The 12,766-nt window shown below is 42.3% G+C and overlaps 1 protein-coding gene across 1 annotated transcript in view; it reads right to left on the minus strand.

Moving 5' to 3' along the window:
* LOC112119306 (rab effector MyRIP) overlaps nt 1-12,766 on the minus strand; it is a 343,018-nt gene that overhangs the window by 1,769 nt on the left and 328,483 nt on the right. The window contains exons 12-15 of the mRNA XM_024217917.2: nt 9,894-10,088; nt 3,288-3,449; nt 1,409-1,513; nt 1,261-1,321 (exon numbers count right to left, since the gene is read on the minus strand). Of these exons, the coding sequence (XP_024073685.2) occupies nt 1,261-1,321; nt 1,409-1,513; nt 3,288-3,449; nt 9,894-10,088 (523 nt within the window). The remainder of the gene's footprint in view (nt 1-1,260; nt 1,322-1,408; nt 1,514-3,287; nt 3,450-9,893; nt 10,089-12,766) is intronic.

The following is a 12,766-nucleotide window of genomic DNA, read 5'->3' on the forward strand; positions in this document are numbered from 1 at the left end:
TCTTTAGAGACTTAAATCTAAGTTTTGAGGAAAGTTAGGTTTACTTTAAATGGAAACTGGAAGACTGTGATATTGTAAGAGAGGTTTTTGAAATTATGAGACAGCCTGGTTCACTATCAAGTGACTTCACTTCCATCACTGGAGTTACACTGCCACAAGATTAGAGTAAAGCAGTGGTGAATCGGGCCCAGAAGTTGTCTGAGATCGGTATTTTCATACCACTGAAGAGTTAAAAAAATTGGAAGGCACACACTGAAAACTTAGGAAACTCGGAGTAAACAGGAAAGCAAAGACAGATCTATCTCATGAAAATGTTCATGTGTGTACACTAAATCACCAGATAATGTCACTAAGCCAAAACTTATAGATGAATTCAAGAGATACATTTCTTAAGATGATTTTGTGGCATGGCGAAAGCATGACACTGGGATGAAGGTAAATAAAAGACAGGCATGTTAGCTGGGTAGCTTCACCCTGTCCCTAAAACTTCCTACGCCTTCCAGCCTGGATTCAGCAAGGCACTTAAAGATGTGCTTAAATTAAGCTCACATTTAAATGTTTTATTAAATAGTGCTTTACTGGATTCAGGCCTTAATTACGCTTTTCCATGTGTATATAGTAAATTCTAATCAAGTGCATTGACTCTCCAGAAACTAGAAATATTTTTAAGACAAGAAATGGGATTTGTTGTCTATGGCACAGGTGGCTTTCTGACACATGCTCCACTTAATCCCAGAATAATGCTTTGAACTTAGTCCATCGCTAACTAGCAGAGCTGGTGCTTGGCATAAGCAGACTATGCAATTGCTTAGGGCCCCGAGCAGCTCAAGGGGGCTCCCCACTCGCTTTTTATTGCATGTTATGTGGGGGGCCCCCAATGGGCTAGCACCATCTCTGCTAACTAGCACGCTGTGATTACTCTGTCTGCTGATTCTAACCTTCACTCACTCCAAAATACCCTTTTGGGGATCTTTTCAGGTCACACAGTCATCATTTCTTATTTGCCTTAGCCAGTCTTCTGCTCTTGTCCCCACTGACGTATGGCACCAAATTAAATCAAATGAGCAAGTGAAAGCACCTTCCAAAGGGCCAAATCAGTATTTGATTTTATGTACATATAGCTCTGGGGTACTGTTTATTCTCATTGCATTCACTTTGTAATTTAATTCCCCTTTGCTGCCCTCTTTAGGCTGTACACTATAGTTTAACCAGAAAGAGAACATAATAAATAAAATGAGTTGAATGAATTTTTTGGTGCACCTTTTACCGGTGGAGCTGGCAGCTTTCTCCTCTGCTGTCTTGATGTGTCTATTGTTTGCATCTGTGAAAAACACATAGGTTTTACTAAGCTTTAATTCAGAAAGAAGCAGGGTCTTCCCCCATGCAAAACTGCATAATGTTGTGGCACCTGGTTCATTTGCTTTTGATCCCGTTTTCTTGTTAGGTGAACACATGGAGCCACGTTCAAGCCTGCAACACTAAGAGCTGAAATTCTGCTCTCGATATCTGAAATCTTAAAGCAAAACAATAAATTAAAAAGAAACAAAGGGAGGGAGAAGTTTCAAAATTACTGTAAACACCACTAGTTAATGGCAAAAGGAACTCATGCTCACATCCTCATCAATCAGAAATATAAAGAAAGAGACAATTGATTTCTTCTGTAACTCTGAAAGACAATCTAATTGAGACATTGTGGACGGCTGTGTTCTTTAGTCATGAGTGCCAAAGGGAACATTCAGATGATTGCTCATTACATGGAGTAAACGAATGATCTCGTGGCACTGTACTCACATTCTCTATGACTATGGACACTTTCCTACATTTGAAAAATATCCAGTAACAAATGACTCACAGCTGTGTAATTATAACCTCATTCAAGTTGTGTTTTAAAAAGTTATGCTTAAAGCACTATATTTTATACTGCGTTTGCTATTTCACATCGGTTCTTATTTCTTTGAACACAGAACAAAGTGGTTTCTTTGTAACAACACCGAAATCTTCTACCTTAAACGTTCTGTAATTCATACTTCAAATACCTCAGTAAACAGGGCCGGCTCCAGGCACCAGCTTGTCAAGCAGGTGCTTGGGGCGGCCGCTCCGGAGAGGGGCGGCACGTCCAGGTAGTCGGCGGCAATTCGGCGGACGGTCCCTCACTCCACCTCGGAGCGAAGGACCTCCTGCTGAATTGCCGCCGCAGATCGCGATCACGGCTTTTTTTTTTTGGCTGCTTGGGGCGGCCAAAACCCTGGAGCCGGCCCTGTCAGTAAAGACATGTTATTAAACAAACAAGCAAACAAACAGCAAGTAAATAAGCCTTTGGGAAGAAAGCAGGCTGAAGTGGAGATAGAGGAAACAAATTATGCAAAAGGGACAGAACTGATAGAGAAACGAGAAAACAGCCAGACAGATAACATGTGCAGGGGCACACTGATGACAGATGACAATCTTAGTTGCCAATACTGTGGGAAAGATATCCTCACTAGGATCGATTGCTTTTTAACTGTTTTAAGTACAAACTTATTTTCCTTCGATACCTTGTATGGCTGTCTTTTTTCCTATTTACATGTTACCATAAACTAATGATTCAAGCCCATACAAAGAAAACACCATCCTTGGTTTTAAAGCTACTCAAGTAGTTAGGACAAATCCTGAGGTCTTAGTTCTTACACAAGCAACTGCTGCTGAATGAAGTCAATGTAAGTTTGCCTGTAAAAATTTTTTTAGTAAAGACCTCAGAATGTGCCAGCCAGTATATATTGGCACAGTGAAACAGTTCAGAAAGTTGTTCAGAACAGAGGTGGTAAAATCAGCACACGCACATTATGTGGCCGCAGTTCTCTCATTCTGGTCTATGAACACCACCCGATTTAGTTTACTGCACAGAGTCCAGCGTCTTTGCTGAATCTGAAGATGTACAGCATGCTGTCAATGGAACTTGGGCATGAATCAGCACCTATTGACGTTAATGGGTGTTTTGCTAACTGACTTCAGTACCAGCAGGATTAGAGCCAACATATCTGGTCCAAAGAAGGGGATTCCTCCTGTATATCTATATGTGATGAACTATGGCCCAAGCAACACACATCCTGCTCAGCTGCTGTTATATGGATACATATTTTTGGATTATTAAAAATGAAGTCCAGCTAATTAATCCATGTGGGTACAGACAGAATCTGTATAACAGTGATGATAAGCTTGAATAAGTGAAATAGTAATATATAAGGGCTAAGCACGACAGTACAATACTGTATTGGCTTTCGAAATAGGAAGGTAGTAAATTTCCTCACCTGAAGCTCTGCATGATGAACCTGTGCTGCTGCTGTTGCTACCTGATCCTCCAGATCAGCTAGTTCCGATTCCGCTGTAACACTGTTGATTTTGCGTGCTGCATCCTCTAATTCATTCAGCTGACCCTCTAACCCGTACACAGTGCCTGCTGTCAGATACACCTAAGGATCCAAATCATGGTACAGAGTAAGTCAGATTTGTTTTTATTCATGGTGTAACTCAAAGAGACCATAGACTATTAGCAGCAAAAGATGAAAGCCAGACCCCCAAAATCTCTGCATGCACCACAGTTGTTATGAAATAGATCTGGTTGGAAATTTATTTTCCCCCTATGGAAAATTTCAACTTTTTGGTGACAAAGCAAAAATTGAAAACTTTAGACTGAAAATGAAAATTTTGAATTGGAAATGCCTCCATGGTGCCTCCTGTGAGTTGTATGTTTGGATACCTCATGACCCCATTTTTCATTATGTGCAAGGCTATCTAGCCTGCCTACATATCCAATTATGCAACACAGTTTCCCCATTTGCCAAGCCACCGTGGGGCACCACGGAAGTCCTGGCTGTGGTGGATCATGGGAGATGTAGTCTGGCTGGAGAATCCAGCCCCTAGAGGAGAATGGGGGCAGGAGGCAGCCAAACTACAACTCCCATGAGGCACTACAGTGGTGTTTTGAAATGGAAATATTTTCAGCCAAAAACTGAAAACATTTTAGTTTTCAGGTGTTCAGTTTTTTTGACAAAAAGTTGAAATTTTAGCACAAATTGACAATTTAGTAAAAAGTTTTGTTTAAACCCCAATTTTCTGTCAAAAGCAGTTTAGATGGAAAACTTTCAACCAGCCCTACTATGAAATAACATTATCTATATATTTAATTTTAAAATAAAAATGCCTATACACAAAGTCAAGGCAGTCTGACAATTAAAATTCCACATAGGAATAATCACTCAGCAGAATATCAGCACTTAGACCCAGTAAAATAAATTATCTTGATAATTAATCAAAGCAGCAGACTATACACCATCCCACACCATCCAAAACTCATATTTTCATCCCCCTCCACAAGCCTTCACAAATAGATGGGGCTTGCAGTGTGTCTTGAAGGTCAACCAACTAAGCTATTTGGGTATAAAGTGGGAGGGGCAAATTCCATAGTTAAGGGCCCCTCTCAGACAGCATTCTGTTAGCAGCTCCCTCTCTTCTGTAACATGGGGAGTCCCAGATCAAGTGTCCTTTTTGACCGCAGCAGTGGCAAGGGAGAAGGGAAGATTCTCAAGCAGGCCAGTCCCAATTCATGTCAAGCTTTATATCTTAAGTCTAATACCTTGCATTATACCTGGAGACCAAGAGGCAGGCAGTGCAGATCTCGGACAATGGTGTCGTGTTCCTATCGAAACACAACACTTGCTAAGCAGGTTGCCACATTTTGCACTAGCTTCAGTTTCTAAATGAGTCTCAGGGACACTCCCAAGTACAGTGCATTAGCAGTCTGACCGTGGGGAGATAAAGGCATGGATAATTTGTCCTTAGTTATAAGATGTTTGGGATAAATAAATGTATCACTACAATTCTGTTAGAACTATTTTTTAAAACAATCTCCCCTGCACAGTAATCTCATCTAGGGAGAAACCACTAATATACAGTTTATTTTCTATTCAGAGCGATTATTCACAATACATAGTGGTCTATTTACTTTCTTTCACCTTACTCAGAGAACAAAGTATGTTGTCTAGCTGTTGGGTTTTCTTGATAGGACACAGGCATCTACCACGTAGTGCTCTGCCTAAGTGTCTGCCAGTCCACGTGACAATATTGCATCTTCTACCCATTCCCTAAATAACCAGCATGCAATCCCAGCAGCACTGTTGCTGAACAGTGGAAGGAAACTAAAGAATGCTGCCAAGTATTTCAGCACCCCCGAATGATCACATTGTTACAAAAACACCACAAGTGGAAAAACACGGTGCAGCTGGCTTCTGGGTCCCACAGCTGAGCACTGCGCACGCAGGGAGAAGAGCCTCCAGCAGAAACAACACTCCCCCTCACAGCAGCATCACTCCCTCACACCCCACACAAGCCTCCCAACCCAGCAGCAACAGTACCAGCCTGTGTTCCAAATCCCACAACCCTTTAATACAGTTGGGGGGGGGAGGAGAGAGATACAATTTTGGGACCCTTTTGTGGGTTATCATGGACCAAAAGCACTGGAGAACCTCTACATTAGATATTATCATTTCCTAACTATTTGAACTAGATTGTGTTTTCCTTAAATCAAAATCATTTTAACCCCCAAAATAAAAATAAATGGGACATCTTGAATTGGTTGCTATAGAGCAGTGGTTTTCAACCTTTTTTTCATTTGCGGAATCCTAAAACATTTCAAATGGAGGTGCGGACCCCTTTGGAAAACTTAGACATAGTCTGTGGACAGCGGAGGTCCACAGACCACAGGTTGAAAACCATTATTCTATGGTAACGACAACCTTTCATGGCCCCCTTAGACCAGGGGTCCCCAACGCGGTGCCCGCTGGGGGGTCTAAAGTGTGCCTGCGTACTGGCCAGGGGACGAGCATGTGCCGAAATGCAGCGTCATCCAGATTTTCGGAGGCATTTTGGCGGCAACGCCTCTGGATGCTGCTGCTTGTCGGTGGCATTTCGGCGCCGACACCTATTGACGTCGCCGCTTGTCGGTGGCATTTCGGCGGATGCTCGTCCGCCGCCACGGTCCTCCGTGGCTCGTCATCTGGCGCCCGCCAGACAAAAAAGGTTGGGGGACCACTGCCTTAGACATAGTCTGCAGACCCCCAGGGGTCTGTGGACCACAGGTTGAAAACCACAGTCTTAAGAGTATAAACCTGTATTGTATTTTTTTACACATATGTGACTATGCTGATAAGCTAATACACTTTGTCTCGTACTATGTGAATCTCCAAAATGACAAGTTTTAGCATGGAGGATAAATCCTTTAATAAGGTGGTTTGCTGCAAAGAAGTGGCCTGCCTTGACATCTTGGCTGAAGCACTTAAGACACAAAAGGATGACTAAAAGATGAAAATTCTGATTTAAACAAGAATTTCCATGCTTTAGTGGGTTTTTAAAAAGTTCTTTCATTTCAAAGCAATTTCTTTGTGGTGCAACATTTCCTGCACAGTAATTTTAGATTAAAAAGAGACTGTATGTCTATATCAATATCTGACTTCTTTTCTGCTAAATACATCCATGCAGCTCACAAGAGGAGAAAGAGGAAAAAGGAAATATTTAATCAGCAAATCCTTCAGAAAGCTGAAGAAAAGATTAATTTAAATGTTTTGGCAAAGTACAATGTACAACTGGTTAAATTTTTCACAAGGAAAAAATGCTTACGGAAAATAGAACTGCTTGGAAAATAGAAAACATTTTTCACAAAGTTTTCCTAACTCCTCCACCCTCAACTTTTGTTGAAATTTAATTTCACTGCAGATTTTCCAGTCAGCTCTAATGGGGAGAGTTTCAACGTCACAGAGAGTAGACAAGCACCCAAACCCCATTCATTTTCAATAGGAGTTGGGCTAACTCCTCTTTGTGCCTTTGAAAATCTCCCACTAAATTATTTATCTATAAATTTAAATGTATGAGCCAAACTCAGCTATAAGTTAGCGTGTGCAGCTCCCACTGAAGCACATGTGAGGTTATTCGCACATATCCGGCAGAAAAGTGTGCTCTTTTTTCTCCCCTTTGACTCATACACATAATTCCCAATAATTGTTAAGTCTCTTCTCAGGCCCAGATCATGTGCAGAGGGAATCCTGTGTGTGCAGATCTGCCCCCAGCTGCACTTGAGGAGATGGAGCAGCTGACTTGGTGGCACCAGTCCTGGATTTGCAGATGGCTCTTCACAAGTCTGCACATGTATATATGAGGTGTGAAAACCTGGCCCATTGAAGCCAATGGAAGTTTAGACACTGATTTCCATGGGCCAGGATTTTGCGTGGAGAGGGAAAGGATGGGCTGAGGCTGAGAGTGGGGATAATGTGCATCATCCCCCCTTGCAGCCTGCATGGCTTTTGCAGGAAAATGAAATCAGGCTGAGGTTGTATGCCTCTCCTGTGGAGCCACTCTGTGCTGGGGAACCGTTAGAGGGCAATTCTGGGGAGTGTTGCAAGTGTGGGCAAGCTCTGGCACTGTGACTGGGGTTGTACTGCCACAGCGCAGGAAAGCCACAGCTGATGTGAATGCACAAGGCCCTGTGCCCCAATGGATCCCAAAGACCCATGTGGATCAGGGGGGACCCTCTTGGAATTTAAGGGTGGAGGTCACTGTTTATTCCTTGGTGGGTGGGTAGGGAGCAAAAGAATGGGGAGGAAATCTTTTAAACTGGCCTCCTCTTTGGGCGCCTCTTGTGACCTGGGACAATCTGGCTTTCAGTTTTCACTCTGTTCTCATTCTCCCAGTCATTAGGGCTCCACACAGGCACAGGGGTCAGCCCACTAGAGCAGTGCTTCTCAAAGCTGGTCCACCGCTTGTTCAGGGAAAGCCCCTGGTGGTCGCAGCCCCCATTGGCCTGGACCGGCGAACCGCGGCCAGTGGGAGCCACGATCGGCCGAACCTGCGGACGCGGCAGGTAAACAAACAGGCCCGGCCTGGCAGGGGCTTTCCCTGCACAAGCGGCGGCCCGACTTTGAGAAGCACTGCACTAGAGGATCCCAGTGCAGGATTAAGGCTTAAATCATTAAATATTTCAAGTGACTAAAACATCTACATTTCCTGACACTCTAAACTTGCTACTTCATTACACTGATTAATGCACTATAAAATCAATTGGACACTGGCAGGAAACTGATTTAAGGACACGTAGGCATCTTTGTTACACATGCTGTAGTTTAGTTTAATTTTCTGGCACCCTTTCAAATGTGTTGAAACTAAGAAGTATGGTAGGGGGGAAATTCACGAAAGGCAAACATGAGGGTCTTTACACCACCGAGGTTCCAGGGTTGGGCTGCACAGAGGGAGCAACTACACAAGGGCCTGGTTCACGCCAACCTCAACACATAGGATGAGGGTATGTCTGCACTGTGGTTGGAAGCAAGCCTCATACTTGCGGTAGCGCAGCTTGAGCCAGTAGAACTTGAGCTAGTGCACTCATAATAGCAATATGGACATTCTGGCTCGCACTGGAGCTTGGGCTCTGAAACCTAGGGGGTTGCAGAACCTCTGCCTGAGCCGGAATGTCCACACAGCTATTTTGGTGCACTATCGTGGCTCTGCTAACCCAAATCTGTATACCCAGGCTGCGAAGCTCACTCCCAACTGCAGTGTACACATATTCATAGATGGCAGCAGTTGCAGCAAGGTGGGGAACCAGTCAGGGGAATGGGTCATGGGATCTGGTGAGCTCAATATCCTTTGCAAGTGATGCTAATGGGCGGAAGCCACTATTTCAGATCATTGGCAAGAATAGCAGTTACGGGGAATGGAGTAAAACACCAAAGCCCTGATGGCCTGGTCCCAGACCAGAAAGTGGGTGGCAGATTTAACTTTTAGTCCAGATTTATTTTTATTATTTGTATTATCAGGACACCGAGTCCCAACCCTGGATCAGGATCCCATTGTGTTAGGTGCTGTATGAAAATATAGCAAAAAGACAGTGCCTGCCCCAAAGAACTTACACTCTAATGTGGATGAAGTGAATTCACCCACTGCGAGGAGCTTCTTTCTTTATGGGTTTTCAGACAGAGTAAAACAGGTGTCTATTTGCTTTAATTGTTATAATGGGATAGTTGGGATTCCTATTACACTTTAAAAATCACTAAAGAAGAGAAAATACAGTAGTTTAAATATCAGCTAAGACAGACTTAGGAGAAGATCGAGAGGCATGAAAAAACTATTATTCCATTCAGGATACACCAGAACATTTAGTTAATGACGACTTACAAATAGCTAAATTCTTCCTTTGGGTGACGATGGGTAGCACCTGCTCATTCAAAAGGGCAGAGGAATTTGATTCTTCTGAGGAAATGGCTTTTTTGGTATTTTTTAGGACTAATTTATGGTTTTCCAGTTTGCTCTATGTAATGGGGGCAGTACATAGCTGCACCACCCCAAAAGCAGCGCCGGAGTGCCACAGCTGTCCATTTCCCCTTACTCCAGGTCCTTCTCAGATCAGACTGGTGTGTTGGGAGTGGAGGTGGAGTCAAGGCTACTCTTACTCCTTGCCTGCCTACATAGGTTCCTGCTTACTCTTTGTACCATGACTTGATGTCCCAGGCGGTTGTGCGGGGACATAGAGGTATTTCGCTTCCCAGTAAGCCAATCCAAGGTTGTATACGTCAGGCCACCACTTGACTTTAAGGGATTAAGTTTCTTTTTAGAGTAAGATAATTTTACACCGCTATAAAACCCAACAGATGTTCAGTTTGTTCCTATTATTATGAATGTTTCCCAAACTGAATTAAAAAAAAAAATAAAAAATAGCTGATGATCCTTTCAAAACAAGTTTGTTCTTTTTAAAGCAGAAAATTAATACTAAAACTCAACATGTTATTGCTTAGGTCAAAACATACCACATGCCACTTTTTTTTCCTAAAGAAAACAATTTGCTATATTTGACATTGATATCGTACTCTTACATTTTCTTCCAAGGTGGTGAGCTGCTCATCGAGTCTGATAGGGTCTGTACCTAATGGAAATGCCCCTCTCCCTCTGTCATGAGTATCTGCTGGGAAATCACAGGGACCGGTGGATTCTGCTATCAGTTCCTCTGTGGCATTGATGACTTTTAGGACCTCTGTAGATATGTTGCAGAGAGAGACAGCAGAGTACTTCTGTTTTGTTACAAGAGTAGATAGGGATAAACAACAGCATTATGTTAGGATGGAGATATAATTATGGCAAGAGTCTCTTATCTGTAGCTTTACTTTAAACATGCCTTCTAAAAGAATACCTAGGTGGTTCATATGAACAAAGAGGTTAACGTTAAGCCATGTACTTTAAATAGTCAAACACACATGCAAAATAACTCTTCCTAGGTTAGGGCTCAAATGACAAGGACCAAACTCTATCCCCAAATGTGAACAACACATATCATTCCCTTTGAAATCAATGGGAGCTGAATGCGCCTATTTGGTGGCAGAATTTATAATCAGATTTTAAAAACTTGCCCCCACACAGGTTAGGTACCTGCAAATAAGTGGAATCATTAATTTATGGGCCCAAAGGAGGATATATAAACATCTATCTTACTGTACCCACAAATGAGGAAGTGCCATCCTCATTTGACTATAAAAATAATAGCTTTCTAGGAGCTAAAAAAACAACAAGGAGTCTGGTGGCACCTTAAAGACTAACAGATTTATTTGGGCATAAGCTTTCGTGGGTAAAAACCTCACTTCTTCGGATGCATAGAGAAGCTTTTCTAGGAGCTGTTCCTCAATTATTTGTCAGCCTCCCAAAAAAAGAGGCTAAATTAAGGACACTTTAAAAATCAGCATCAAAATGTTTGTCTGCTTCTTATATTTACTAACTAAATTACTTTAACTAACATGGAAAATTGTGTATCCTCTCCAACCCTGTTCTACTGAGTCCTGTTTGCACATTCAATGGACCTTATTCTGATTAGTCTTACATTGGTTTTAGACCGGGGTAACTTTGACAACAATAAAGTTACACATGATTTACACCAGGATGAGAGGATAATTAGGACTAGTGAGGACAGGACTAAATCTGATATTGTAAATGCATAGGGCTTGATCTAAAGTTCACTGAACTAAATGCAGATACTCCCACTGACTTCACATGGAAGCACATGGGAATACTTCAGTGCAACTACTCACAGGAGTAAGTGTTTGAAGCGTCAGCCCTTAAATGTAATTATTAATTCCCAATCCTGCAAACATTACGCATGTGTGTTATGGGACTCCTCGTGTTTAAATTTACCCACATGCAAAGTGTCTGTAGGATAAGAACTAAGGACGGTTAGATAGTGGAAGTATTTAATCCATTGACTTTACGTATATTAATGTGTTTACATGACTGTCATTTATTAAAAATAAGTCACATTAAACTTTCACATTCAATGGGGAACAGCAGAAATAATTTTCTTTTGTTTCCTGCAAACTCTGGTGCATTTATGTTACAGTAACTCTTATGTTATTTCTTTTTTGCTAAATTAGCAGTACATTTTTTTTTAAAAAGCACACTTATCTACATGTCAGATGAGGCCAGTATTGAAAACTTGCTTTTTTTTCAGACCATGTTTGGATTCATCCCTTGTACACATACATTAGGTCAGCTTTAGTTCTGTTATTCAGTTAAATTACAAGGAAAAATTAGAGGCCTGAGATTAAAGAGAAAGAGAACAAAAGCAAAGCCAGTTTGTTAACGGGTCACAGGTCGGCAGGTTGTCAGGGAGGCGAGAGAGTCATTAACAGGCAGGATAAAGGACATTCTGTACAGAGCGGAAATACTTGAATCACAAAGAGTTACCTGCATCTCTCTTAAGATTCTAGTGTTTTTTCCATTTATTTTTGGAAGTGCCAATTAGGTTAAAATAGATCAATAATACTATAGGACGGAGGAGGAAATCAATGTTACTTTGCTTTTATTATTTGCCTTCACAAGCATCTTTTCTTGTTCTATCCTATTAATTAAGACAAAAAAAGTATTCTGGATAGATGTCTTGAATTTTCTTCAAAGTATACAGCATTGACATATGTTCCAAGGAATTGCAGATCTGAATTCAGTGTTTATTTTTTCATGAAATCTGTAGCACTTACTGCTATTATGGATCATTTATAAAATTCCAGCTCTTTCGAGTTTTTCAGTCTAAGTTGCTGAGAGCATGTCTACATGGGGCGATAGTGACCAGAACAGCTATTCTGCAATAGCTCTTCTGGAATAGCTCCCTGGGTGGCCACTATTATAAGTTATAACACACTATTCACAGGCGCCGACTTTCAAAAGTGTGTGGGGGTGCTCGACCCCCAGCTCTACCCCAGGCACCGCCACCAACTCCCCGCCCCACCTCTTCCTGCCCAGTTCCGCCCTTCCCCCGAGTGCAGTGTGTCCTCTGTTCCTCCCCCTCCCTCCCTCCCAGCACGCCACCAAACAGCTGATTGCGGTGGGTGGGAGGTGCGGGGATGAAGGGGGAGGTGCTGATCGGTGAGGCCCGCTGGTGGGCGGGAGGTGATGCGGGGAGTGAGGGAGAGCTGATAAGGGGGCTGCCAGTATGTGCTGAGTGCCCACCATTTTTTCCCCGTGGGTGCTCCAGCCCCGGAGCACCCATGGAGTCGGCGCCTATGATACTATTACATAATTATAATAAAACCGCCTTTTTCTGATGTAGCTTAATCTGTTTCCAAAGTGTATTAAGCTACATTGGAAAAAGGCATTCTTATTGTGGAATAAGAGTATCCAAGACAGGCCCTAAGAAATCAAGATTCGAAGCAATGCACTACTTGTTCAGTACATTACTGACCAAAAAAAAAGTTAAAGGAAAGATAAT

This window comes from Terrapene carolina, unplaced genomic scaffold (assembly GCF_002925995.2).
Source record: "Terrapene carolina triunguis isolate 2854851 unplaced genomic scaffold, T_m_triunguis-2.0 Scaffold34021, whole genome shotgun sequence".
In the NCBI taxonomy this organism is placed as follows: Eukaryota; Metazoa; Chordata; order Testudines; family Emydidae; genus Terrapene; species Terrapene triunguis.